The sequence below is a fragment of the Macaca nemestrina genome, chromosome 13, assembly GCF_043159975.1.
Source record: "Macaca nemestrina isolate mMacNem1 chromosome 13, mMacNem.hap1, whole genome shotgun sequence".
NCBI classification, from domain to species: Eukaryota; Metazoa; Chordata; class Mammalia; order Primates; family Cercopithecidae; genus Macaca; species Macaca nemestrina.
The window spans coordinates 120,545,444-120,572,782 of NC_092137.1; the positions used below are offsets into that span (position 1 = coordinate 120,545,444).

General features: G+C 41.1%; 1 protein-coding gene across 3 annotated transcripts in view; it reads right to left on the reverse strand.

Annotated features, from left to right (window-relative positions):
• Positions 1-27,339, reverse strand: part of LOC105490064 (von Willebrand factor A domain containing 3B) — a 248,703-nt gene that overhangs the window by 59,059 nt on the left and 162,305 nt on the right. For all 3 annotated transcript variants that reach the window (XR_011612122.1, XM_071077305.1, XM_071077304.1), the window contains exons 16-21: positions 27,157-27,314; positions 22,600-22,719; positions 20,875-20,962; positions 20,622-20,778; positions 6,791-6,909; positions 1,032-1,082 (exon numbers count right to left, since the gene is read on the reverse strand). Coding sequence is in view for 2 of the 3 variants with exons in the window: in XM_071077305.1 (XP_070933406.1) it covers positions 1,032-1,082; positions 6,791-6,909; positions 20,622-20,778; positions 20,875-20,962; positions 22,600-22,719; positions 27,157-27,314 (693 nt within the window). In the remaining variant the exon portion in view is untranslated. The remainder of the gene's footprint in view (positions 1-1,031; positions 1,083-6,790; positions 6,910-20,621; positions 20,779-20,874; positions 20,963-22,599; positions 22,720-27,156; positions 27,315-27,339) is intronic.

Below are 27,339 nucleotides of genomic sequence, written 5' to 3' on the forward strand. Positions count from 1 at the left end.
TAGTTCTCACCCATCTGTAGGAGCCAAAAAAAAAAAAAAAAAAGTTGATCTTATGGAGGCAGAAAATAGAATCATACTTACCAGAGGCAGGGAAGAGTGTGTGTGGTGGCGGGGGAGATGAAGAGAGGTTGGTTGATGAATACAAACATACAGTTAGGTAGAAGGAAGAAGTTGTAGCACTTGATGACACAGTGGGGTGACCAGAGTTAACAATAATTTATCGCGTATTTCAAAATAGCTGAAAGAAACAACTTAAAACGTTCCCAACACAAAGGGATAATAAATGTTTGAGGTAATAGCCTAAACACCCTGATTTGATCATTACATGTGTGCAAGTGTCAAAATATCACATGTACCCCAAAATATTTACAATTATTATAGGTCAATAAAAATAGATATGTTTTAAAAATGGCATAGCCACTGTGGAAAACAGTTTGGTGGTTCCTCAAAAAGCTAAGCATAGAATTACCATGTGACAAGTAAATTCACTGCTAGGTGTATACCCAGGAGAAATGAAAACATACGTCCACAAAGAAACTTCTACACAGATGCATATGGCAATATTACTCATGACAGCAAAAAAAACAGAAACCACCCAAATGCCCGTCAGTGGAAGAATGGGCAGACCAACGTGATGTATATATACACATGTAGTACTGATAGCTGGGTGGACCTTGAAAACATAAGGTTTTTCCATTAACTAAGTAAAAGCTGCCAGACACAAAAAGTCACATGCTGTATGATTCCCTTCATATGACATATCCAGAGTAGCCAAAATCAGAGACGGGAAACAGACTCGTGGTAACCCGGAAAAGGGGGAGACAGGAATGGGGAGTGACAAATTTATGGGTACAAAGTGTTTTTCTGGGGAAATGAAAAAGTTTTGAAACTAGAAAAAGGTAGTGGTTTGCAGAATAGTTTGAATATTTTAAACACCTCTGGGTTGTACACTTTAAAATGGTTAATTTTAGGTTACGTGAATTTCACCTAAAAAAAAAAAAAAAAAGTGAGGAGGGAATGGAATGGCTTACTTTTCTTTTTCCTCTTGAGATAATGCTCGCCAAACAATTTTATTCAAGCGCCTGTTAAAAAAAAAAAAGTCAACAATAATTTAGTAGCAATACTTCATTTCATGGCAAAAGGCTGACCCCAGGCACTGTAGTGGGAGCCCATCTAAGCATCATCTCCACTGAGCCAGGCCACTGTCAGGTGCTTAAAGACACTGGATGTGTCACCTCAGCACCACTGCAGCAGCCTCATGGTTTTGTGGCAATCGTGTCAAATATTAAAGGAGGGCTCAGTCCCCAGCTCAGTCAGGTAAAACTCAGACTGAGTAAAGGCAATTGACAAACTGGTCTTCGTTCTCTCTGTTTTAAACCGTTTCTAAACACCCACCGTTTTTCTTCTTATGGAAACGTAACTGGGTTCTTTAGTTCACGTTCTGTAGACACTCTTCCACCTGGATTCTCAGATCAAAAGAGGTTAACAGGGTCATAAACAATAGGACTGGACACACTTTAGAGATCAAGCGGCCTGGCGGCCTTGTTTTCCAAATGAGGCTGCCGGGAGGGGCAGCTGGATGAAGCACCTTGCTCACCCACAGCTGCTGGCTGGCGGTGCTGAGACTGATCACGTTTTCAGAGGGAAGCTGTCGACCTGAGAGCAAAGAAGGAGGTTGGAGCTAGTGGTTCCTACAGGGTAGCTATAGCTGCTCTTTCGGCTACTAATCAGTGTTGCTTCTTCAGAGTCCCAGTCCAGTTCTGTGTCATTGTGTCAGGACATCATCACCCGAAAGCAGGCTTTCTGAGCTGCAGGGCACAGAACACTGGCTCCGGGGGTTGTGAGCTGATGTTCCATTAAAAAATACTGCCTCGGCCGGGCACAGTGGCTCACGCCTGTAATCCCAGCACTTTGGGAGGCCGAGACAGGCGGATCAGCTGAGGTCAGGAGTTCGAGACCAGCCTGGCCAACATGGTGAAACCCTGTCGCTACTGAAAAAAAAAAAATACAAAAATTAGCTGGGCATGGTGGCGGCCGACTGTACTCCCAGCTACTCTGGAGGCTGAGGCAGGAGAATAGCTTGAACCCAGGAGGCGGAGGTTGCAGTGAGCCGAGGTCACGCCACTGCACTCCAGCCTGGGTGACAGAGCGAGATTCCGTCTCAAAAAAACCAAAAACCAAAAAACAAAAACACTGCTTCCATACAACAAGGTAGGAGAATGCTGCTGCCCTTCAGGAGGCATTCTTCTAACCACCAGACCCAGCGTCGGAGGGACAGGGCTCAGAGGACACATTTCGGGTGGCCACATTCTCCTGTCCTGCCCTCCCATCGTGAGCCTGGTGAGAACACAGAAAGGGCGTCTGCATGGTGGTGAAGAGGGTGGACTCCGGAGCCACAATGCCAGGGCCCAACGCTCAGTCAGCTGCTTCTCCTTCTTGCCGTGAGGCTTGGGGCCAGTGCCCAACTTCTCGGTAAACAGGGGATAGTAATAGTACCGCTCCACTCCTAGTGTCACCATGGGGACCTGAGCTAGTGTGTACACAGCACATAAATTGTGTCTGATCCAGGTAAGTGTGCTGTAAGTGACAGAAAAAGAGTCGGGAAGAGGGAAATAAGCCAGCTCAGTGCTCCTGTCTCACTTGAGAAGTTTTGTTCTTTGGGGCCTATTTGGAAATTGGCTTTCTTGAGTCATGTGATTCAGGTAATAATGATTAAGGCTTCCAAGACTGGTTAAAAGGATTTATAGTATCCATTTTAGGTATTGTGTGTGTGTGTGCTTTTCTGAAAAACAAACAAACAAAAACCCCATTCACAATCCCCTTAAATGTAAATGTTGAGAGTGGACGCAGTGTGGTGGGGAGGCTGGGAGTGTGGGTAAGGGCTCTGGGGTCAAACCTTGGTGGCCTCACTTTGCTGCTGTGTGATCCTGTGCTACATAGCTTTGGAAACTGTTTTCTCATTGATAACACAAGGCTAACACCACCTGTCCTTGGAATCCTTGAGAGGATTAAGAGAGATGCGTATATACAGTGACCGGAATAGCTCAATGTTTATTCCCTCCAGATTCTGAAAAGCAAGGCTTAGAAATGCTGAGTCATCACTGGTAAATGTGTCCAGTTTGCTAGCACAGGTGTCTAATTTTAATTCACTTCTTTAGAACATATTTTTCCAGGAACACATTTTTATAGCCTTTGTTACCATTGCCCTGTTTTCCATCTTCGCTAAAATACTTCAATGGCTCGACTGAGCAGGGAGGCCCCTGCAGGGAAGCCAGTCAGAACGTGGGCTGCGGGAGTCCCTGTGGGGTTCGGGCCGGGCACTGGACCTGAGGGCCTCTCCGCGGCTGATGCAGCCCCGCGATTCAGGGATTTTACTAACAACGGTTTCCCTCTTCTTTTTTTGTAGGAGAGTGAAATCTGGCTGAGGGATTGCATTCACCAGCTTTCTGTATCTCTAATTCTCAAATCGGCTTGTGCCAAGAGTTGACTCATTTGCAAAGCAACTTGTAACTAGTGACACTTCAGAAGGCTGAGGAGCAGCCGGCCCAGCAAATCGGAGACGGTAAGGAGAGGTTTCTAAGCATGGTCCCTGAGCCAGGCTAGAACGGATGCTGCTTCTGTGATCTGAGAGCTGTGACCTTGTGACCTTGGCCTTAGACTTTCCATGAAAGTAAGCAGCAGAAAAATCACTCCAGAATCCAGCCAGCCCTGGCAATATCCACTCAAAGCTTATACTCAGACACACAAAGCCAAACTTGCCGCCTGGATTCTTACAATGAGACGAAAGGACTCCATGCATGGGCACTTAGTGTGACCCCCAATAATAAGTTTGTGTCATTATTTTGACCAAAGGACTGTGAGCTTTCCATTTGCCTGGCCATCCCTAAACAGATGGATTTATGATGACACGAAGGTTGTTTTGAAAGTTACATGTTGCTTATCTTTGCTGGGAAACTCCTTAGAAATGTTATATTGGGGATGGGGGTGGTAAATGTGTCATTAATTACTTTTCATATTCTGAATATCTTGAGAAAAGTGAAGCAAAATGGAAAAAGAAATTGACATTTGTTCACTAGTGAATGCAAATGACCAGGAAATTTGGTTCTGTATAATATTCATGTTACTATTAATATTATTAAATAACAATGTTAAATAATTTACTTGATACCAACATCAAATTAGTGATACCAAATAACAATTCAATCAATAACTTAATTATTAAATAATATCAATCATGTTAAAATTGTTATTAATAATTTGAAGTTAATATAATTAATAACAATAGAGTGACAATATTTCTCTAGAGGGTACTAAAAGGCTTTTCCAGATTCGCATTCACTCGCTGAAAGTAAGAAGGAAGACAAATGACTATGTTTGTTTCGGTTTTGCTGCTAAGAAAAGAGACCTCTCTTTTGCCTGGGAAGGGGGTCCCTGACCTTTCCTGAAATTCTTGGGAAAAGGTCATTGCAGTGGGAAGAACCAGATGACGATTTCACTCCGTGCACCTATGGTCATTTTAGCGTCAGCAGAGTCAGGAGCGAAGGGGGAAGTAATGAACATCAGTTCCTCTTTATATATGATTTACATAATCCTCACAACAGGCCTGTGAGATAGATGCTGTGAACAAGGAATCTGAGGCCCAGGACTGTCACACGCTGGAACACAGCTGCTGTCAGAACCAAGCAGGAAACCCCCGTGAACCGTCTGACCGCACGGCTCTATCTCTCTCGTGGCCCTGCATCAGGCTTTCACAGGCCGGGTAGTTATAGGACTCAAATATTTGAATTATTCAAGCAAACGACATTAGAATGTAAATGGTATTGTTATACTGCATTTTGAATGATTGAGTTTGAAGAACTGAATTACATAAAATTTGAATTAAATTTGAATAGTCATATACATACGGACACCTGCTAGGAATAGGGGATACAGGACGAGGCAAGGCTGGCTGAGCCCTGGTCTTGGGAGCTGACATCCCAGAGGGCAGAGATGGTCACCAAGCCACCACCCCTGCAGAAGCTGTGAGTGCTCTGAGGGCCACATGCAGGGTGGGCACGGAGAGGAGCTCCCGAGAGGCGTCTCTGAGGAGGGTCATCGGTGCTGAGGCGCGAAAGGATGAAAGACCCAGCTGGGGACAGCAGCGTAACGGGAGAGGAGCCGAGCTGGGAGGCAAGGCCTGTCTGGAAGTCTCCGAACCACAGGGAAGGGTGAACCTTGAATAGCCCATCCTGCTTCCCAAAGGAACACTAGTCCTTGGTTCTTCTTTCCTCTCAGGTAAAGATTCAGAAATACCGAGGAGTCCACGGAGGCTGCTGAGGAGCCTGGTAAGGCGGCCTCCACTCTCGGGTGAGGGCGGTGATGGAGGCTCACGTTAAAGGGGGTTTGGAGAGGCCTGGGATGGGCACAGTGGGGCGAGGCCTGCCACTGGAATGATCCTTCGTGAGGCAGGATCAGGCCTTATATTTGTTCGACTGAGCACATACCAGACATACTGCAAAACGACAGCAGACCAACACATGCTGGCCTGGGCCAATCGTTAACTTCCCTGAGCTTTATTTCATCTGCCCACGTGGTGGCAAATGACAACCCTGCTGCACAGCTCCCAGAACCGAGGACAGGCTGGCCTGAAGAAGCCGAACGCTCGGAGTTTAAGTTTGTGCACCCAGGATTAATTAAAGGCTGGGGACTGGGGAGAGAGGTGATTACAGCATGGACAAGGACCAGCCTGTGAGCAGAGTCTCCTGTCTCAGCAAGGACACACAGGCGATTTTCACTGTCGTCAACTTGATCATCATCTTGAACTTGATAAAAGTAATTTTAAAATTAAAAAAAAAAAACCTGTTATTTCCATTATCTCATTACGGTCAAGTTTTATTAGTCACTTTATAGAATGTTAGATGCCAAAATAATCAGATGCATTCTGCTAAAAGGAAAACTTTACAGATCTCATGGAAACATGAGATTTTTATGGATTTTGGAAAGGGAAGACGGTTTCTTTAAAACCTTGTTGAAGATATTCAGGTAAAGTACTTGATGCAGTGCCTAGCATGTAGGAAGCCCCTACATTAGCTGCTGCCACTGTTGTTTATATTCCTTACGAGCAATTTTTTTAGACAAGGTCTCACTCTGTCACCCAGGCTGGAGTGCAGTGGTGCAATCACAGTTCACTGCAGCCTGCAACTCCTGGGCTCGAGCAATCCTCCCCTCTCAGCCTCCCAAGTAGCTGGGACTACAGGTGTGCACCACCACACCCAGCCTATATTTATTTATTTATTTATTTATTTTTCATCACAGAATCATATTTTTATTTTTGTGTGTACACAGTAGGTGTATATATTTGTGGGCGACATGAAATATTTTGATACAGGCATACGATATATAATAATCACATCAGGGTAAATGGGGTATCCATCACCTCAAGCATTTATCCTTTCTTTGTGTTACAAATACTCCAATTATACTCTTCTAATTATTTTTAAATGTACAATAAATTATTGTTGATTACAATCACCCTGTTGTGATGTCATTTTTAAAATTTTTTGTAGAGAAAAGGTCTCCCTATTGTTGCCCAGTCGGTCTCAAACTCCTGACCTCAAGCTGTCCTCCTGCCTCAGTCTCCCAAAGTGCTGGGATTACAGGCATGAACTACCACACCCATCCTGAACAATTTTTAAATAGCTGCTTCATTAAAAAAAAAAAAAAAAAAAAAACTGAACTAAAACAAGAGAAGTCTCCTCTTCCATAAAATAAATTCCACATCCATTAAAGAGCAGCCAAGAGTAATACTCACTTTTCATAGGTTTGAATTGCCTGTTCCACTTTTTGCTTGTAGATATTGAGTTTGGCTCCTTGGGGGTTAATTAATGTCATCTTATTTGTGTCGTTGCACACATGTGCCAGAGGGAACACCTACATGTCAATGGCAAATGAAAGGAAAGTGTCACTTGATAGGTTAACGCGTGCCTTCGAAAATATATCTACACAGCTGTACAATATGTTTTCTCTGACTATAAAGTCAATATACGATAAGTGTAGACCATTAGAAAACACAGTAAATCACAGAGGAAAAGAATCAGAGATGTCATCGCTAACCTTTACCTTTCAATGTTTAAAACTATATATTTTAGAAATCACCACTACCACCACATACACACACGCACACACACCCACACACACACACCCCCCAAACCACAACCAAAAGTTTTCAGGAAACTTTAATCAGAATGGAGTTTCGCTCTTGTAGCCCAGGCTGGAGTGCAATGGTGTGATCTCTGATAAGAGATTCTTATACATGTCAAAGAATGCTTAGTGATCAATAAATGAGGCTTCTTTTTGAGTTCTTTCTCTCTGCACCTGGTACTTACTTCTGGGTTTTGGGATATCTTTGGTTTCACGCCATGCAGCTCCGGTGGGGAAAGATGGAAAATGTATTGGTTTGGTGGAACTTCAAATTCTGGTCTCCTTCCCCAATTTTGGGGGGACCCTTTCAATTTCAAAGTTCACTGTTAGCTTCTCCACGTATTCTAGCCAAGATTTTCAGTTGTATTCAAAGGGAGAAACAGGGTGACGGATGCTTCCCTTATCTTCTCTAGAACTGAAACCCTCCTTCAACCGTTTTTCCAAACTCCTCTTTAATCTTAATAGTAACTGTAACTTTATGTTTACCTGTCTGCATATTACCTACCTCTCTCTATCAGAATGTAGGTTCCATAAGACAAGAAATTCTGTGTGGTTCAATTCTGGATCCCTATCACTTAGAATAGTACCTGGCACACAGTGCGCCCTCAACAAATGTTTGTTGATAAAGGAATAAATTCATGTTCCCAAAAGGTATATTCCATATATTAATATTTTTTAAAAACGCAAAAAAGCCTAACAGGAAAATGCCAAGCTATACTATCATGGCTTCAAAATGATTCCACCCGTGAGGAGCACGTGGGCATTTCAGAAACGTGGGGAACTATTTTTAAGAAGTAAATTTTAAATTTTAATCGAGGTGACACAGTTTATGCTTTTATGTTTCCCCTTGCCTCCAAAATGATACAATGATGTTATTGTTGTTGCTATGTTTAAGAAAATAATACAAAGAAGGAAGGAAGGAGAGAAAGAAAGAAAAAGAAAGAAAGAAAGAAGGAAGAAGAAAGAAAGAAAGAAAGAAAGAAGAAAGAAAACAAAAGAAAGAAAAGGACACATGCCGATAGATTTCTAGAGACAAAAAGCTGAGCAGAAATGTAAACATATGGGCAGGGCTGAAGCTGGGGGCTTGGTAAGCTGTGCGTCCAAAGATGGCAGGGCAGTGGGAGTTTAACTTCTGGAAAGCTAGTGGGACTAGGAGTGTTCTGAAAAGCAAAGGCCTATGTCAGGCTCAATGCCTGACGTCAGCACTGGTATGAGGGTCTCTCACCCCTGAAAGAAGGTCCTGCCTAGCGAGAGAGGACACTGATGTAGCCTCACAATGAAGACCTAAATCAAGGCACTCTTTGAATCTGTGATATCTACAACATCACCATGGAACAAGAGCTGTAAACGCCTATGAGGGTTGGGGAATGGATCAAGCGGATAGATTTAGGCAACTGCCAAATAGAACAAGAAAGAGAAAAGGCAGATTTTTTAAAAATCTTGTGAAAATGAGCCAACATACTAGAATTCCCAAGTACACACCAAAAAATGCCAAAATCATAGATGAGCAAATTAACAATCAGAATGTCAATTCACATGATAATAAATTAATTTTATGAACCCTCTAACAATGACTTTAAATTAATTATGATTAAAATTGTTTATTTATTATTAGGTTGTTCAAAGATGTTACAGCCATATAAAAGTACAAAAAAACTTACTAAAGTGCCATAAGAAGAAATGGATGGGAAAAAAAAAACAAGAAAAAAAATTTATCTTGGAAGAAAAGACGTAGTAATTGAAACAAAAATAATCTTAATAGAATAAATTCTAGGCTAGACAAAATTTTAAAAAAGAACTGGTGAACTGGGTGATAGATAATACTGAAGACTTTCCCCAGAATATAGCACAGAGAGACAAAAATAATATAGTTAACTAGTTGATGATTGAGAAACTTCAATATATATTAATAGACATTTTAAAAGAATAGAATAGAAGGATGGTTAGATAATCAGCATTTGAAACCACAATAGCTGAGTTTTCTAGAGTTTAATAAAAGAAATAAGTCCTCAGATCAAAAATCAGCCCACAACAAAAGACTAAAAATAAATCCAAACATAGACATATCATCATAAGACTGCAACATACTGAATCTAAAAGAAAATCTTAAAAGCAACTCAAACAAAACAGACTGTGTAAAGGAGTAGTATATATATAAGATAATAGATATGTGAAAAGAATATCTTTATTTCCTAAGGGGAATTTACAGTTAACAGAGACCTTTATATCCAGCTAAACTATCATTCAACAGTGAAGAGAAAACTAAAGGTGCTTTTTAGATATAAAGAGACATATAGCTGAAACTGTTAAAAAATTTAACTCTTGAAAGTTGAAAAAGATTACTGTATATGTTCTAAAGGCAAAAGTGAAACTCTAAATCACAGTGATAAGATTTTTGGGGGAAAGGTTTTTAATGACTAATTAAAAGGTACTAAAATCCCCCATTGTGTTTGGGAGGAGAATAAAAATACAGAATACCTTGAGACTCAGTTAAAAAAATTGTTGGCCAGGTGCAGTGGCTCATGCCTGTAATCCCAGCACTTTGGGAGGCCGAGGCAGGTGGATCACTTGAGGTCAGGAGTTCAAGACCAGCCTGGCCAATGTGGTGAAACCCTGTCTCTACTAAAAATACAAAAATTAGCTGGGGGAGGTGGCAGGTGCCTGTAATCCAAGCTACATGGGAGGCTGAGGCAGGAGAATCACTTAAACCCAGGAGGTGGAGGTTTCAGTGAGCCAAGATCACACCACTGCACTCCAGCCTGGGTGACAGTGCAAGACTCTGTTTCAAAAAAAAAAAAAAAAATTGTTGTGTACATTAAAACTTTTTAAATGATCACTAAAGGAATAAAAATACAATCTACTGTTTGCACACAAGCTGTCGGGGGGCAGGGAAGAGGGAATATAGACAGCTTTATCCAACAAAAGGCAGGAAAGAAGAAAATTGACATTTAACAGAAAGCATAAAAAATAAGAGGTTAAAAAAAGTTCAAATATATTCGTATTTACAAAAAATGGTATTGCACTTAATGGAAAAATAGAGGAGGAAAAATAAATCAAGATAGGTAAAATCTCAAAAACATAATGTTAAAACAAATAGTAAGTTTCATAATGGTGCTTCCAATGTAATACCATTTCTATAAAGTTTTAAACCTGTAGGGCAATGTTTTAGTGCTTTTGTATTAGGAATATTAAAATAGGCTGGGTGCGGCGGCTCACCCCTGTAATCCCAGCACTTTGGGAGACCAAGGCGGGCGGATCACCTGAGGTCAGGAGTTTGAGACCGACCTGGCCAACACGGTGAAACCCTGTCTCTACTAAAAGTACAAAAAAAAATTAGCCAGGCATGGTGGCACGTGCCTGTAATCCCAGCTGCTTGGGAGGCTGAGGCAAGAGAATCGCTTGAACCCAGGAGTCAGAGGTTGCAGTGAGCAGAGATTGCACTACTATACTCCAGCCTGGGCAACAGAATGGGACTCCGTCTCAAAATAAATAAATAAATAAATAAATAAATAAATAAATAAATAAAATAGATATGGAAACTCATGCTAGGGTTTATCTCTGGAAAAGGAGGAATGGAAAGTGGAACACAAAGGGGTTTCACAGGGGGCTGCAACTTTATCTGAAACGCTTTATTTTTAAAATAATGGAAAAATTTAAAAAATAGGTTTGAAACTATCAATAGGGGTTACTTCTAAAAATTGAGATTTCAAGACAAGCGAAGAAGGTAGATAGGACTTTTACTTTGTACTGTATTGTTTCATTTTTTTAAAACTACATATATTTAATTTGGTAATTAAACCATCAAAGGCTAAAACAAACAAACAATGGGCAAAGATTTAGAAAACTGAAGAGAAAGAAAGTTAAGAAACTGCACAGTCCAATCTTGCTACTTAACAACCACATGAATTCCACATGTGGCTTCTAAACAATTCTTGTCAAAGAGAAGGAACCAGACAGTGGGCTGAAAGGTGGGAGGACTGAACTTTGAAAACAGAATGAAGCTTGTAGAAATTTTAAAAAAATAAAATCATCTCTCGAAATAGAGCTGTATGTCACATAAACTTTTAGAAGAAAAAAAAGATCAGTCTCAATCAACAACATGAAAGTCCTTTAGGTTTTTCTCTCCCTGGAAAAAATACCCCATTAGAAGTCTGAAGATAGCTCTCCAAATTTGCCAAGTATGGCACAATTGTGAATCAATACCACAGAATACTAAGCAACATTATAACATTTTACCATGATCAGTTTGACTCCTGACTTAACGTACTTAAGAAAAACCCACTGTTTAGTGTTCTACTTCCCTCTTTTGTGGATTTCAACCTCGTGCCTTTCGTGGCCATTGGGTGCTTCAGTGTGGTAGTAGCTCAGATGTGGCTTGTGTGCACCCACTCTCCGTCCTCTCCACATGCAGATCCAGGGAAAGACAAAGTCATACCCCACACTTCGAGTCTGACATCTTAGTTTTTACAACATGGTGGCTGCATGGAGCTCACGGGAAATGTTCTCTTTATGATGTCAAATTTAGTGTCACTATGAGGTCATAAGGGGCATTCTCATAAGGACTTGGGGGACAGAATCATGGCACCCCCAGCTTCTGTAAGAAAGCAAGTGGGGAGGGAGCTGAGGTTAATGAAGACATTGAGAGCTCTGTTTGGGAGGGAATAAAACCACCTGATCATGGCACCTTGGAGAATGTTTACTTATTGCTGTTATAATGCAAATCAAGCATAACTGGCTAACGAGGGACTCTTCTGGATAATATTTGATTTAAAAAAGGGAGGATTAAGGTATTACCTACTTTAATTCAATTCTCTTGAGGTTAACCTAGAAGCCTTATCAAATTGATATGAATAATTACACCATGTGTGACAAGGTTGTAACTAGTAGAGAGGCAGAGGTGGCGATTGAGATGGGGATGGAGGGTGCAGAGAGATAGTCACTGACCATGGCCGGGCGTGGTGGCTCACACCTGTAATGCCAGCACTTCGGGAGGCCGAGGCGCGTGGATCACAAGGTCAGGAGATGGAGACCATCTTGGCTAACACAGTGAAACCCTGTCTCTACTAAAAATACAAAATATTAGCCGGGCGTGGTGGCGGGTGCCTGAAGTCCCAGCTACTTGGGAGGCTGAGGCAGAAGAACAGCGTAAACCCAGGAGGTGGAGCTCGCAGCAAACCAAGATTGCACCACTGCACTCCAGCCTGGGCGACAGAGCGAGACTCTCTCAAAAAAAAAAAAAAGCTATAGTCACTGACCATAATGGCAGAAGGAATTGCTGGGATGCATGAACAGGCCAGTTTGGGCTGCTTCTGTTACAGTTCTCCCCACTGTGAGATGAAATACTCTGTAAGCAACCACTATACTCAGTAGCGATTATCAGTAGTGATAATAATACTTATCCTTAATCTCTGCCAGGCACTGAGCACTCTACATGTTTTCTTATTCAACTCCTTTATAGACAAATGCATTTAATTACAGTTTTGTTGTATGTCTTTCCTCTTCATCAAACTTTATAATCCTTTATTCCCCTTTAAAATTACTAGTTTCTAGAACAAAACATGTCCCAAATAATCATTTATTAAATAAATGAAAGACTAAAACTATATATAAATTAATGGCTGAGATTCAAACCTTTTTTTTAAGTTTACCATATTATAGAACATAATTGTTTGGATTCCACCAAATTTGAATCGTTTGTAGTTGAGGCACAGGATAAAACGTAACTATGCTATTTAAGAGGTGTTTCCGAAAAATATGAATAATGTGAAAAACAGTTTAAGAGATATATTTAGCTTACATAAGAAAACATTCACAAGTGATAAAAGAATTGAAATTGAAATACCATTTAGCAGCGTTTTTTGATTTTTTTTTTTTTTTGGGGTTTTACTGTTAACTGTTCTAAGGGATAGCAAAGAGATACAGGAAAATGAGCATTCTTTAAAATTCCAGGTAAACTGCTCCCAATTGGGAGGAATAGTTAAATAAACTGTAGTAATTCATATTACTGAATGTTAGTGTAATCACAAAAATTCATCCCAAAACGGCTATTGTAAGGAAAAATGTTCATAACATATGCTAAAGTAAGAACACAGAATGCAGAACTGTGCCCACAGCTATTGATTGTTAAAGTAGAACGGGTAGAATTCCACTTGACAACATTCTTGCTGTGTTTAAAAGCAATCACAAAGCATTTTGAAATTGAGAAATTAGTGTGAAACTGGTGATTATCTATTGTTCAACCCTGGTTGAATTCTCCAGCTTCACTGTTTTTCAACTAAATCAGTTCTTCCAGTAAATATCCCAGAGCTTTCTATCAGATTGGCCAACGAGAGGCTCTGATTGGATGTGTGTAATGGAAATGTAACAGCTGTGTAAATCCCACACAGGGAATCTTTGAATGTAGGTGCAACAGCTTTATAGATATTACAGTTGTGCCAATGGCCAAGTGTCAAAACTTAAATGTCCGCCTTTCAAACTGAAACACTTGCAGGCTCCATAGAACAAAATGAAAGCAGGGTTACACAACAGCTGGCCAAATGACATGTCAGTACGATCATTCATAAACCCATGAGAATATGTTACTACAGTGTAAATTACATGGTGGCCCTTGCCTGTAATCCCAGCACTTCGGAAGAGCGAGGCAGGTGGATCACAAGGTCAGGAGTTCAAGACCAGCTTGGCCAATATGGTGAAACCCGTCTCTACTAAAAATACAAAAAAATTAGCCAGGCATGGTGGCGCACACCTGTAACCCCAGCTACTTGGGAGGCTGAGGCAGGAGAATTGCTTGAATCTGGGAGGCAGAGGTTGCAGTGAGCTGAGATCGCTCAATTGTACTCCAGTCTGGGCGACAGAGCAAGACTCTGTCTCAAAAAAAAAAAAATTACATCTCACAGTTTTTCAATCTAAACTTTGAGAAAATAAAACTCTATTCTCAATTTAACTTTAAATTAATATATTTCAATTAAAATGCTGAGTATTTAAACTGGTATAGTAGATAAGTATATGCTAGCATGGAACAATGTTCATGGATAGGTGGTTGAAAAATGCAGGTACAAAACAGGATGTTCGGTTTGATTTCATTATGATAAAAACAAAAACAAGGAACAAATGGTCTAGAGCTCTATACATAGAAAGTAAGAAGGTCTGGCCAGATAACCAGGAGATGATGGGGTGGATGATAACTATTGCTTCTTTCTTTTTCACTTATCTACATTTTCTAATTTTTCTATACACTGAACATATACATATGTAGGTTTTGTGATAACTGTTTTAAATTTTTAATTAAAAAGCTTTTCTATCAGTGTACAGTTTTGTGTTCATTGCTATTATATTTAAAATCAACAAAATGTCATGACTTGACAGCACCCCTAGCCTCTTTGCACCAAATATTCCTTGTCAGCTAAATGGTGAGATGAATAGCCACGTCACAGGTCGCTCTAAGTTTTAGATGAGGTATTTGAGGATATCAAATGCTTTACTCAGAACCTAGTATGTGATGAGGGTGCATCGTCTACTAGATTAGGGAGCTTGCCAAGGTCCTTCAGGAGTAAATGACAAAGCTGGAGCACCAATCCAGGCTATCCCGCCACAAAGCTACGTGCAGAACCCGGAGAAGGACGGACAACACAGGAAGCCTTGATGGGAGGCTGTAAAAGACATTATGATAACGATGATGATGATGGATGGTGACGTAGACTCTCCAGTGGTGCAGACCAATCTTCCCAAATTATTTCAATGTTTTTCCAAGCAACCAGCAAATAAAGAGCTTTAAATTCTAGGTTCATTACGTAGCTAAATCAGTTTTATTGTGTATACGACTTGGGGATGAGTTAATCTTTTTGAAAGAGCTGAGATAAAATTATCGAGTCCATTTGGCATCTTGTAATGAAGAGTTGCTAGGGCAACCTCTTTGCTTAATGCCTCATTTCCAAGGTGACCGATTTGAGGCTGGTCCGAGAAACACTGAAAACCAAAACAGCATTGTGTTCCAGAAGAAGAAAGAGCCCATACATAAGTGATGAATGAAACAAAGAGCTGGGGACAAAGCCAGACACCACTTTCCAACTCTATGCAGACAGGTGTGGCCATGCACAAACACAAGATGAAGAGGCAATTAAGATTCTCAGCGAAGTAAGACTCTAGTGTGCTTCCTTTTCAACTCCACTCTACTTTTTGTCTGCTTTTTCATAAAGGTCCATGTATCAAAAAGGTACACATCCCATGAGGAGGAGATATCTGAGATTATTATTCTGTTATTCTTTCCATTTCCAGTCAGAGAAAATATTAGGGAATCAAAGATACAAAAGTGCTTTGGATGTGAGACCGGAGATCACGGCAGTATATGCCTGTCATCACAGTGATTCTTACTATGAATAAGGGAGGGCAAGTGTGCTGTGCAGTGCCCACCTACGTGCAGGCTGTCTTGAGAACTCACAATGCCACAAAAGGCACCAAGCACAAGTGCCCATGGGACGCACTTGAGAACTGTTCATCCCCTCCCCTGGGCTTTGTGTTCTAGAGGCAGATGACTAGAATGCCCCCCTGAAGAACAGGACCCTCACTACTCATCCTTTATTTATCCCCTGCTTGATATTCCAGGCTGGAGTCTGGAGCATCACTCTTGGCATTTTTCTTTCCCTCAGCCCCACATCATTGACTTGACTTTCTAAAGAGCTTGAGCCCATCCGCAGTGTTCCAGCCACACAGCCTACTGGTTCCAGCCACCCAGCTCTGCCTCCTGACTGCCCCCATCTCCCCAGCCTCATGCCTCTCCAACTATTCTCTGTGTGCCAGCTAAACCCCCAAATTAATCTCTCTCCTCTGCTAAAAACCCCTCCATTCCCCTCAGGATGAAGTTCAAAATCCTTAATTCAATCAAGGCCCTTCCTTCCCCAGCTTTATCACCTTCTCCACTCACACTAAACTTCTCTGGAACGACAAACATTCTCTGTCCCTTAGGCTTCCCCAGAGCTCCCCCACTGCCTGGCGCTCTCTTCCCATCTCTCCATCTTCATAACTCCTTCTCTTCCCCCGGGTTTGAACTCAGATGCCACTAGCTAAGGCAAGCCTTCTGTGGCCACTGAAGCCAGGTGAGGGGCATCTCCTGCGTCTTCACTCAGCACTTCCCACTCGTCACATTTAACTAGAGCTTCTCTCATTTTCATTGCTATTTCCTCCTGAGACTGTCAGTTGTGCTTGGGTAGGAATGTTGGCTTTTCCTGTTTGGCACCGTATTCTAGAGCCCAACACAGGCATATATAATAGGCATAAATTTGTTGAATATTTTTATAATGAAAGTCAACATCTTAAGTGCCTGCTAAGTACTTTCCACTATATGCATTACTTCTTTTAATCCCATGACAACCTCAGAGTAGGCATATTATTATTCACAGAGTATGGATATGTCACATACATCTCAGAGGAAAAAATTTCTAATTGTTGGACTGAATATTAAGTTTGCTTTTTCAGCATATGAACCAAGGAGGAAAGAATAGGCTGAATAAAGATCTTACGTCTGCATACTACTTTCAGGGTTTTCAAAGCATCTCTACACACCTAGGACTAATGATTATCAAGTATTATACAGAGTTCCTCTTAGGAAGAGAGTATTATTTTACTCTGTCTGTGGGGATACATACTAGTGAAAATGTACAATGAATTTGGAGGATGATATGAATTATCAAAATTTAAAATGCACATACTCTTTGGGTCCAACCATCTGACTTGAGGGAATTTATTCCAAAGACAGATTTATACATGTGCCCAAAAATCTATGTGCAAAGAAACCTGTTACAGGAATGTTTGTAAGAGGGGAAGGAAGGATGCACAATGTAAATATCCATTAATAATGGGGAAGAGCCTTGCAACTACAGGCATGAGACCATCTACCTGTGTGGAAAGGGCTCTAAGACAAAATTTTAAAACTAGTAAATGTATACGGTATTGTCTTATTCACATTTATTAAAGTTCTTATGTGTCTATGTATAAATGTTATGTGTGCATGTACTTACATATACATATGTAGAAAAAGGATTGGAAGGAAATTCACCAAACTATTCAACGTGTTTCCTTCATGGATAGGCGTGGTGGTGAGAGAAGCCGCCTCTAAAGACTTAAGCATGGTTTAAATCTCATATACTGAGAATTATTCATATATTACTTATCAGATAAAAATAAAGCAGTTAATTAAAAATTAAGTTCCCATTACATTTACATTATTTTGTCATTTGCTTTCAGGTCTGTTTTACTTTCTTTTTTCTTTTTTAAGACAAAGTCTCCCTCTGTTGCCAGGCTGGGGTGCAGTGGCGCGATCTCGGCTCACTGCAACCTCCACCTCCTGGATTCAAGCAATTCTCCTGCCTCAGCCTCCCGAGTAGCTGGGACTACAGGCGCCCGCCACCACGCCCGGCTAATTTTTTTGTATTTTTAGTAGAGATGGAGTTTCACCATGTTGGCCAGGACAGTCTCAATCTCCTGACCTTATGATCCGCCTGCCTCGGTGTCTCAAAGTGCTGGGATTACAGGTGTAAGCCATCGCACCTGGCCAGGTCTGTTTTTCTTAACATTTTTCTCAGTGTATAATTAATATATGTTCAGAGTTAAAAGTACTACATACAAATTTAAAACTACATAAATTAAAAAAAAAAAAAATCGCCAACAATCTCACCACCCAGCTAAACTGTTAACATTTTGGTAAAAGAAAAAAGGGGGGGAAGGAGAAAGTACCACCATGCCTATCTCAGTCACATGTACAATCAAATTTCGAACACACTATATACTCTAATTTTTTTTCATTTAGCATGAGGGCTTTTCATCGTGTGAAACTTATTCTTTAGAAATGTGATATCTGATGAATGTATGACACTCTGTTATATGAATTTGTGTTGTTTTCCATTGTTGGCTTATTATAAGGCAGCAGTAATTTTTCTCTGCACATACACTTCAGTATCTCTAGTTATTTCCTTACATAGATTCCTAGTAACATATGAATTCACTGGGGTAAATATAAGCTCTTAACATTTTACACTAAGGATGCACCAATTTATACTCTCACTAGCAGGATATAAGTGTCCATCCCACCCTATCCTTGCCATTACTGTTTATTGGTGATTTTTAACCTTACCAATTTGCTGGGGGAGGTGGTGTCTAATTGATTTTCAGTGTGCATTTTTTAAGGCATAGAGTTGGTTACCAGTAAAGTTAAATATTTTTGTATATGGTTTTGACTTTTTTCTTTTTTTCCCTAAATTTTCCAGTGGGGTATTTGTCATTTTCTCATTCTCTTATGGTATGGATGTGTGTGCATGTGTGTTCACACACTGAACACTGATTCACACACACACAGTCATTTATACTGATACACACATGTAAGATATCACTACTATGGCCCTTTTTGTCTGTCATACACGTTGCAGGTATTTTTCTGACATTTGCCTTCATTTTATTTACATGTTTTTAAGCAAAATAGCATTTTTACTTCCTCAGCCTGTAAATCTTTCCTTTCTGGTTTCTTCCTTGGATTTTATGCTTCTGCTTCCCTATCCTACCATATTTTTTTCAAGAAATTTACTTTTCACTCTAACTCAAGTTGTTGGGACATTTAGAAGGAGGCATAAGAAGCCCAGGAAAATTATATTTCTAAGCAGAGTTCACTAAATATATTTTGTCCCAAATAAAACTCAAGAATAGTAATATTACTGCAGAGAATATGAAGGGGCTGTCCCCAAACCTCCTAGAAGAAATAAATCAGTGTTCAGTTTCTCCCTGTTGCTTCTAGAAGAAGTCAAGTTCAAGTGGTGAAGCTGACATCTGACTAATCAGGTATAAATCAAAACTGCCAACCACAAGGGTAACAGCCAGGGACTGGAGCATTCACCTTGAGGCAAAGTAGCCAGCAACCAGCCTAGAGGAGAACACACACACAGCCTCCGGAGGGAGAGTTGCTGGTCATCCCAAACCAGCAGGCAAGCGGGCCTCCATGGGTGATAATGTTTTAAACGTGCTAATAAAAAAAAATTCACCAATTCATCTGCTTCTTCCAATACATCAAATCTCAGCTATTTCAAGGTCAGTTAGAAAAGGTCTTTTCATTTTTTAAAAAACTTTCTCCTGCCTTTGATCTTTTCAACTTCTTTTTATGGAAAATTCCAAATACACAAAAAAAGCAGAAAGAATAGTAAAACGACCCTTCTCACCAAGTCTTACCCAAATGCAACAATGATCAACCTGTGGTCTATCTATTTCATCTACTCCCCCCCAGCCCGCCACACTACTCCACCACTCCCATTACAATAAAGCAAACCCCAAGCATCCCCAAGCATCGCATCATTTCCTCTGCAAATATTTCAGCATGAGACAGGTCTTTTAAGGAGATTGTTTCCATTCAGTGACTGCAAAGACTGAAATGTTTCTATTTAAATCGTTAGTTGCTGTTGTATTTGCCAGGAAGCACTGAGGTTCGGTCTTCATGTTCTCATGTTTTTGGTGTTCTTCATCCCCACTGCAGTCTGACCCGAGATTAGCCGTCCCACTGGAATTATTCTTGTAAAGATGAGCACCTCCTTGTTGCCAAATTCAGTGTTAAGTTTTCAGTGGTACTTCCTTGGCCTTCCTCCACATTTAACCCCAGCACGCCCTACCTTTGGAAGCTGTTTTTCTCTTCTCAGGACCCACCTAGGACAGTCCTGTGGTTCTTTTGCTAACATGTGGCTTGCTCGTTTGCTCTCTTAACTTTTTCCTTTGGAGGCTTTTTGATGCAAAAGATGCCACTCCATTTAGGAAGAGAAGGTAAGCAAAGGAAGGACATAATCTCTCGCAAGCCGTCCCTTTCCTTTCATGAGGGATGATACTTGATGTTCACTCATGACGCTGACCTAGAGTTTTCAATCATTTCTGCAGCCCCACACTTCTATCCATTAGCAACGAGCCACCGAGTGCCAACCCAGCCGAGATCAGTTTCCTCCCAGCCTAAAAAGAGAATTCTTATTTTCCTTGTTTTTGAGACAAGCTATCTGTCACCCAGGCTGGAGTGCAGTGACACCATCACTACTCACTGCAGCCACGATCTCTCAGGCTCAAGCCATCCTCCCACCTCAGTTCCCCAAGTAGCTGGGGCTACAGGTGCATGCCGCCATGCCTGGCTAATTTTTGTATTTTTTGTAGAAACAGAGTTTCATGACGTTGCCCAGGCTGGTCTCAAACTCCTGGATTCAAGGGATCCGCCCACCTCAGCCTGCCAAAGTGCTGGGGTTATGGGTGTGGGCCACCGCGCCCGGATTCTTAAGAGCCTCTCTCTCTCCCTTTTGCTGCCTTTACAAATACTTTTTCCCCCAATGGCTAAAATACATTTCTGTTACAACCACACAAGAAATTGGACTACTTTTTAGTTGAGCAGAAAATGAAAATGGCCTCAAGTAGGGACGCACAGACAATCAGTTTACCTCATCAAAGACCTTAGACGTGACATGCTTGTCCAGGACGGGAACGTAGGTGGAGCTGTGGGGGACCGCCGCCACGGACAAGGCATCCATGAGGGTGAGTTTCTTGGCAACCAAGCCATAGGTCTTGAGCCAGTTTTCTGAAGATGCGTCTGAAGAACTAAGAACACAAGGAGGTGGTGTTTTAAAATTTACAACTTGATGGGTAACCAACAAAAGCATAACAGAACTGTCTTTGTCAAATTAAAGAACTCACTTGTGGTCGTAAACCTGGCTTCCTTCTTGGGTCACCCTTCCTGACGATGTGTCATCAAGACACTCCTCAGGCAGCAGGATGCTCATTTCTGTGGAAGGGGAAGTGGCAGTTGTGTATTTTCCTCACAGGTGGGTTTTACATAAAATGCAAAGGGCTCACGCTTGTCTCAGTTCAGCTGTGACAGAGAGCTAATAAATGGACCACATTTCAGAGAACGTATCCTGATTTGTCAGAGCGGGCTCTCAGGCAAGATTCTTTTGCAATTTACACTACAGACCAATGCACGGGTAAATACAGCACTACCACTGTTTTGAGACAATGAGACATATTCATTCTTTCATTCAGAAAACACACCTCTAAAAAGTGTGCAATAAAAATACCATTAACTGATGATTGTTCAATATTGACCTTTTGGACTCCCCCAAATTATGTAAGAGAGCCTTGATCAACATTTTAATTTCTGATAGATTGTGGTTCTTCTGATAGATTGTGGTTCTTCAGCTTTCTGTAGAAAACCATAAAACCTGTTAGGTCCTGTTTAGTTGTAAGTTCAAATTTTCAAATTAATATTTGGGGTTTTAAATATATCCTTATATAAATGTGTATTTATAAATGAAAAGGGATATCTGTTGACTGAGCAGCATTCAGAAGGAGGTGTGTTTGGGCGTGAGCTAGTTAAATAGCTAAGATCTCATATCCCAGTCATCATTTGATAAGCCCTTTAAGGAATGTAGACAACTTAGGAAATACGGCCAGTTAATTGAAAGTGAGCCACTGTGCCCGGCCCAAATCCCAGCACTCTGGGAGGCTGAGGTGGGTGGATCATCTGAGGTCAGGAGTTTGAGACCAGCCTGACCAACATGGTGAAACCCTGTCTCTGCTAAAAATACAAAATTAGACTGGCCTGGTGGTGGGCACCTGTAATCCCAGTAACTCAGGAGGCTGAGGCAGGAGAATCGCTTGAACTAGGGAGGTAGAGGTTGCAGTGAGCCAAGGTTGCAGCACAACGCTCCAGCCTAGGTAACAGAGTGAGACTCTGTCTCAAAAAAAAAAAAAAAAAAAAAAAAAAAAAGTGAGGAAAAGATACCACACAGATCAGCACTGAAGAAAACGGAGTTCAATTAAACTACCACTGTGTCGCCGCAGGGGTACATCTGCCACCTGGCCACTTCCTACTCCCTACGGGATTGTGTGTATGTGTGTGTTTAACTGGGATTTTTAATTTATCAACTATTTGAAATATAAGAAAAATGCTACAGGCATCAAACATTTCAAAATTTATTACTTTAAGATTAATAATTTTATCAATAGGAACAACGATTGAAGGAAAAATCACATTTTCTTCACATGCAGTCCCCAAAAGGCTGACCATTTGGACCAGAGAGGGGCTCATCTGGTAGCATCATCCATTGAAGAAAGGGAAGAAAAAAACCAACTATGAAATATGACAGTTTCAAAATCAAACCATGAAGGGACAGCAGCATGACCATAGTTACGTGAGCCACGTGTGTATTGAACACCCAGGCACCGTAAGCACAAGGCCAGCTCTCAGAAAATCCAGGTCATAAAGCAGGCAGACCTGACTTACAAGGGATTCCTTTGAATAGGAAGCAATCTGGGCCCATTTAAAATAAGATTTCACCAACATATCTACACGCAGCTCTTTCTGGAACAGACACACTGGGGAAAGGGAGGCTGGCTGGCCAGAGACCCTTTCTGGCTTGCCTTTGTCACTTAGAGCAGTCCTCTGGCTGCTGGCATTGGAGAGGCCGTCCTTCCTTTCACTGCCAGCCGAGCGCCTGAGGGAGGACATCTGGCTCCTGAGTAGGCTGGTTTTGGTTGATTCTGTTGGTATCAGAGAGAGAAGAGTTAAAGGAATTGGGGATGGAAGGAGATGCTTCATTAGATACAACTATTTTATCAGCTCCTTAAAGTAAGAATGCAACTTTAGTTTCCCAACCCTCCGAGGATGGTGCTGTCACAAACTGAAAGCGGCTGGGACGTCTTGCTCCCTTTATCTCAATTTATGTTGGGCCCCTCCTGGAGAGACGTCAGCTTCCGCGCTCATTCAGGCTGCCGGCAGAACTCAGCTCCTTGCAGTTGGAGGGCTAAGGCCCCGTTTCCTTGCTGGCTGTAGCCCAGGGCCTCTCTCAGCTGCTTAAGGTACATGTATTACTTCTCACATGACTCATCTTCAAGCACATTCAATTCCTCTTGTGGTTCAAATCTCTCTCACTTTCTCTTCTGCCACCAGCTGGAAATAGCTCCTGCTTTTCACGGTTCCCACAGTTACACTGGACCCACCTCGATAACCCTGTCTAGGTCAGCATAACCTGGTCATGACAGTGACATGTCATCATATTCAAAGGTTGCAGGGTTCAGGGTAGGACATCTTTGGTAGGCCATTCTAGAAATTCTGCCCACCACAATTGCTGTCCAGATCTTTGTTTATGTTATTTTCTACCCTCTGATGTGTCCCTTCTACAGGCAAATGACGACTTAGCAAATATTGACCTTGAATCTGTGTGCTTTAGAGGACAATGAGCCTGTGCCAAATCATGTTGATTACTTTTTATATTTGATAACATAAACCACACTAATTGTAAGTGCAGTCTGTACTTCATAATTTGGAGGCTTTAGACGTACCTTGTTCCAAGGCTTTATGTCAGCATTCGTGAATGAAATGTGTCTGCGTTTTCACTGAGAGGACATACCCTCTCCTACAAGAAATTAGACAGTTAGAGCAAAGATTGGCTAGTAATCTGCAAATGGGTAGCTTTCACACAGAAAAGTAACACCAGTGGTCTCCATGCATAGAGAAGGAGTGTGCTAGATGGTAATCACTGTTTTTCTAGGCAACAAAAGGGTAAGCCCTGCCTTGGTTGTCTCTGTACCCAGGAACTAAGAAAACTAAATTTTCTTAGAAGCTATGTCTGTGAGAAAAAGAGATAAACAATCCGAATCAGAGAGCTGAGCTCCTGCCACTGTCCACACTGGCAGGCCACCTGGACCAACATTGCCAGGCAAAACAATCAGATTTACGTGAGCCAAATGAAAATGAAATTTAGCTCCCCAAGTCTCCAAACGTAAAAACTATACCATTCCCAAAGGCCGCAAACACGGAATGAAGCATTTATCTAGCAGTGGAGTCATGCATTTAGCTCCTCCCCTGACTCTGTAGGATCAGTCATGGCTTTTCATCACTCCTCTACCTCACAAATGGAAACAAAATAGAAACTCAGCATATGATTGTCTCCCAATACCAAGCATCCCAAATCTAAGTGAAACGGTGGCAGTGACAATTGGCTATTAAAATGTTTAAGACAAGTAGCAACTCTGGCAAAACTCAGGTTCACTGGAGCAGGCAGGCAGGACTGGAAAAGGGGACCCAGCCACACAAGTGGCCAGTGTGGGAAGCCTGTTTCTTCCCATGTATGATGCTGCTCCCTTGTACAGAGGGAGTGGGAGCATGTGGACAGATCCTGCAGGAGGGCCAGTCTCCAGTTAGTGGCCCGTTCCGGGAAGCCTCTTGGTCCCTGTAGGTTCAAGGCCCTCCTCCCTGCCAGCAACGTGGGGACACCCCAGAGACAGCACTGGGGGAAGCTGCTGCAACTCTCCCCTCGGAGATATCTAACATCCTGGTCTGAGGGGATGCCTGCTGCCACCTCAGGCAGCACCAGCAGAGACCAGTAGGAGCCCCAGAAACAGCAGAAACACAAGCACCAAAATATTAACAATACCACAGAACCTGTAAAAATTAAGTTGCCATCAGAACCACAGCCTACAAAAGTAGGTCAAGTCCCACATGTTAAATTTAAACAGGGTGACTACTTCCTAAAATAAAATACTTAAATGAGATGCAGAGTAACAAACATAATAGACAAAATGTCCAGGATATTATCAAAAATCACCCATCATATCAGTAACTAGAAAAACAATCTCTCCTTCAATCAGAAAAAGCAAACGCATGATGCCAACACCAAGAAGAATCAGGAGCTGGAACTATCTGACAAGGATTTTAAAGAGGCTACCCATAAAAGTCCTTCAACAATTAATTATACATTCTCTGGAAACAAATGAACAAATAGAAAGAAAAGTGAGAAAACCTCTAGCTAGATAGAAAAAAGATAAAAAGAGAGAAGACAGATGAAAGCACTAATATCGAGAGTTCATTGCTAAAGATCTTGCAGCCATTAAAAAAGCTGACAAAGGGATACAAAAAACCACTTTGCCCTCATAAATTTGATAAATTAGAAACAATGGACCAATTACTCAGAAACCACAAACTGCCAAAACTTGACCAACCTGAAATGGACAATATCCTTAAAACCATGCAGAAATGGCATTCATCATGAAAAATCTGGAAAAGAAATCCCTAGGCCCAGATGGTTCCACGATAACTCTATCAGATATTCAAAGAAGAATGACATCAATTTCTTCCAGGAATAGAAGAGGAGGGACAATTTGCCAACCCATTTGGTGAGGACAGTATTAGCTTGATACCAAAGCTGGATGAAGACAGTATTAAAAAAAGAAAAATAAATAAAACTATAGATCAATAGCTTTCATGAACGTTGATACCAAAATCCTCAACAAAATAGTAACGAATGGCATCCAGTGATGCATTAAAAGAATTATACACTGAGACTCAGTGGGAAATGTTCCAAGATACACAAGGCTGCTTCCACATTTGAAAATCAATTAATGTCATCCACCATGTCAATAGACTAAGGAAGAAAAAGCCTGTCTCAGTTGACACAGAAAAAGCGTTTGATAAAATCCAGCACCCATTCATGATAAAAACTCCCAGAAAGCTAGAAATGCGTGGAACTTCCTTCGCTGGATAGAGGTTTTTTTTAATCTTTTTCTAGAAGTTTTATGGTTTTCTGTTTTACATTTAAATCCATGGTCCATGTGAGGTTACGGTCAAGTTTCTTTTCCTTCTTCGACTGTAGATATTGCTTCCGCATCTTTGTTGAAAAGGCTTTACTCCCTCCATTGAGTGAACTTTGCACCTTTGTCAAATCATTTGGGTATATTTGTGTGGGTTAAATCCAGGCCCTGTTCCACCTATCCCTCTGCTGACACCACGCTGTCTTCATTCATGTGGTTATGTAGTAAGCCTTGATATCCAGTATGGTGATTTTTCCAACTTCATTCTCTTTTTCAAAATTTTTTTAGCTATTGTAGAACCTGAAGTTTCTGTATATATTTTAGAATATGCTCGTATACGTTTATAAAAATATTTTTGGGATTCTATTCGGAATTTCATTAAACCTATAGATAAATGAGGTGAGAATTGTCATCTGTCACACCAATTCATTCAACCTCTGAACACAGTATCTCAATTTATTTAGGTCTTCTTTAGTGTCTTGCAGAAGAATTTTATAATTTTCAGCATACAGATTCTGCACATACTTTGTTACATGGTCACCTAATGTATTTTATCTGGAGCAATTATGAATGGCTTTAATATAGTTTGCAGTATGTTCACTGTTAGTATATCAAAATGCAACTGGTTTCGTGTGTCCTGTAGCCAGAGACCTTGCTGAACTCAGCAGCTCTAGGACTTGTATTTTTGGTACATCCCTTGCTGTTTTCTACATAGACAATACGGTATCTGCAAACGGGGACAGTTTTATTTCTTCTTTCCGATCTTTCTTGCTTTATTTTTTCTTCTTGCCTTGCCGCAGTGGTTAAAACTTCCCGTGCTACGTTGAATAAGGGTGGTGACAGTTGGCATCCTTTTCCCCAATCTTAGGGGGAAATAATTCAGTCTTTCACCACTTGGTTTGATTTTAGCTGTAGGAAGGGTGTGCAAGGGAGGCGGGTGTGGTTATGAAAGGGCAGCATGAAGGATTCCTGTGGTGATGGGACTCTTTTGCATCTTGACTATAGTGGTGGAAACACAAACCTATACATGTGATCGAACCGTGCAGACCTAAACATAGACTGTCAGACACACACAACACACACACACACTCACACGGGTACAAGTAAAACTGGACAATTTGAATAAGACCTGTGGATATTGTATCAATATCAATATCCTGGTTTCAATATTGGACTATTATTTTGCAAGATGTTACCATCGGGGAAACAGGATGAAGGGTAGGTATATATAAGATCATGTGAATGTACAATTATTTTAGTAAAATTTTTAATTTAAAAAAATCCACAGGTTTAGTGCGTCTTAAAAATAGTACGTGGGTTTAGTTTTATTCTATCTTCTTGCCTTGAAGAGAAACCAGCAAAGAGTCAAGCCGTTTTGTTCACTGATACCTGCGTGGAGGACTTTCTTTTTCCGAATCTTTTGATCTGAAAGGCCCCATGGTCCCTTCAACACATTCAGGGATGAAGTTTGTGTTGAACCGACATCAGATTGAGGCTTTGCACATTTTTCTGGGGTTGAAACCATAGAACAGATTTCCTTTTGATGCCTGTTTTGATTTAGATAAAAAGTAG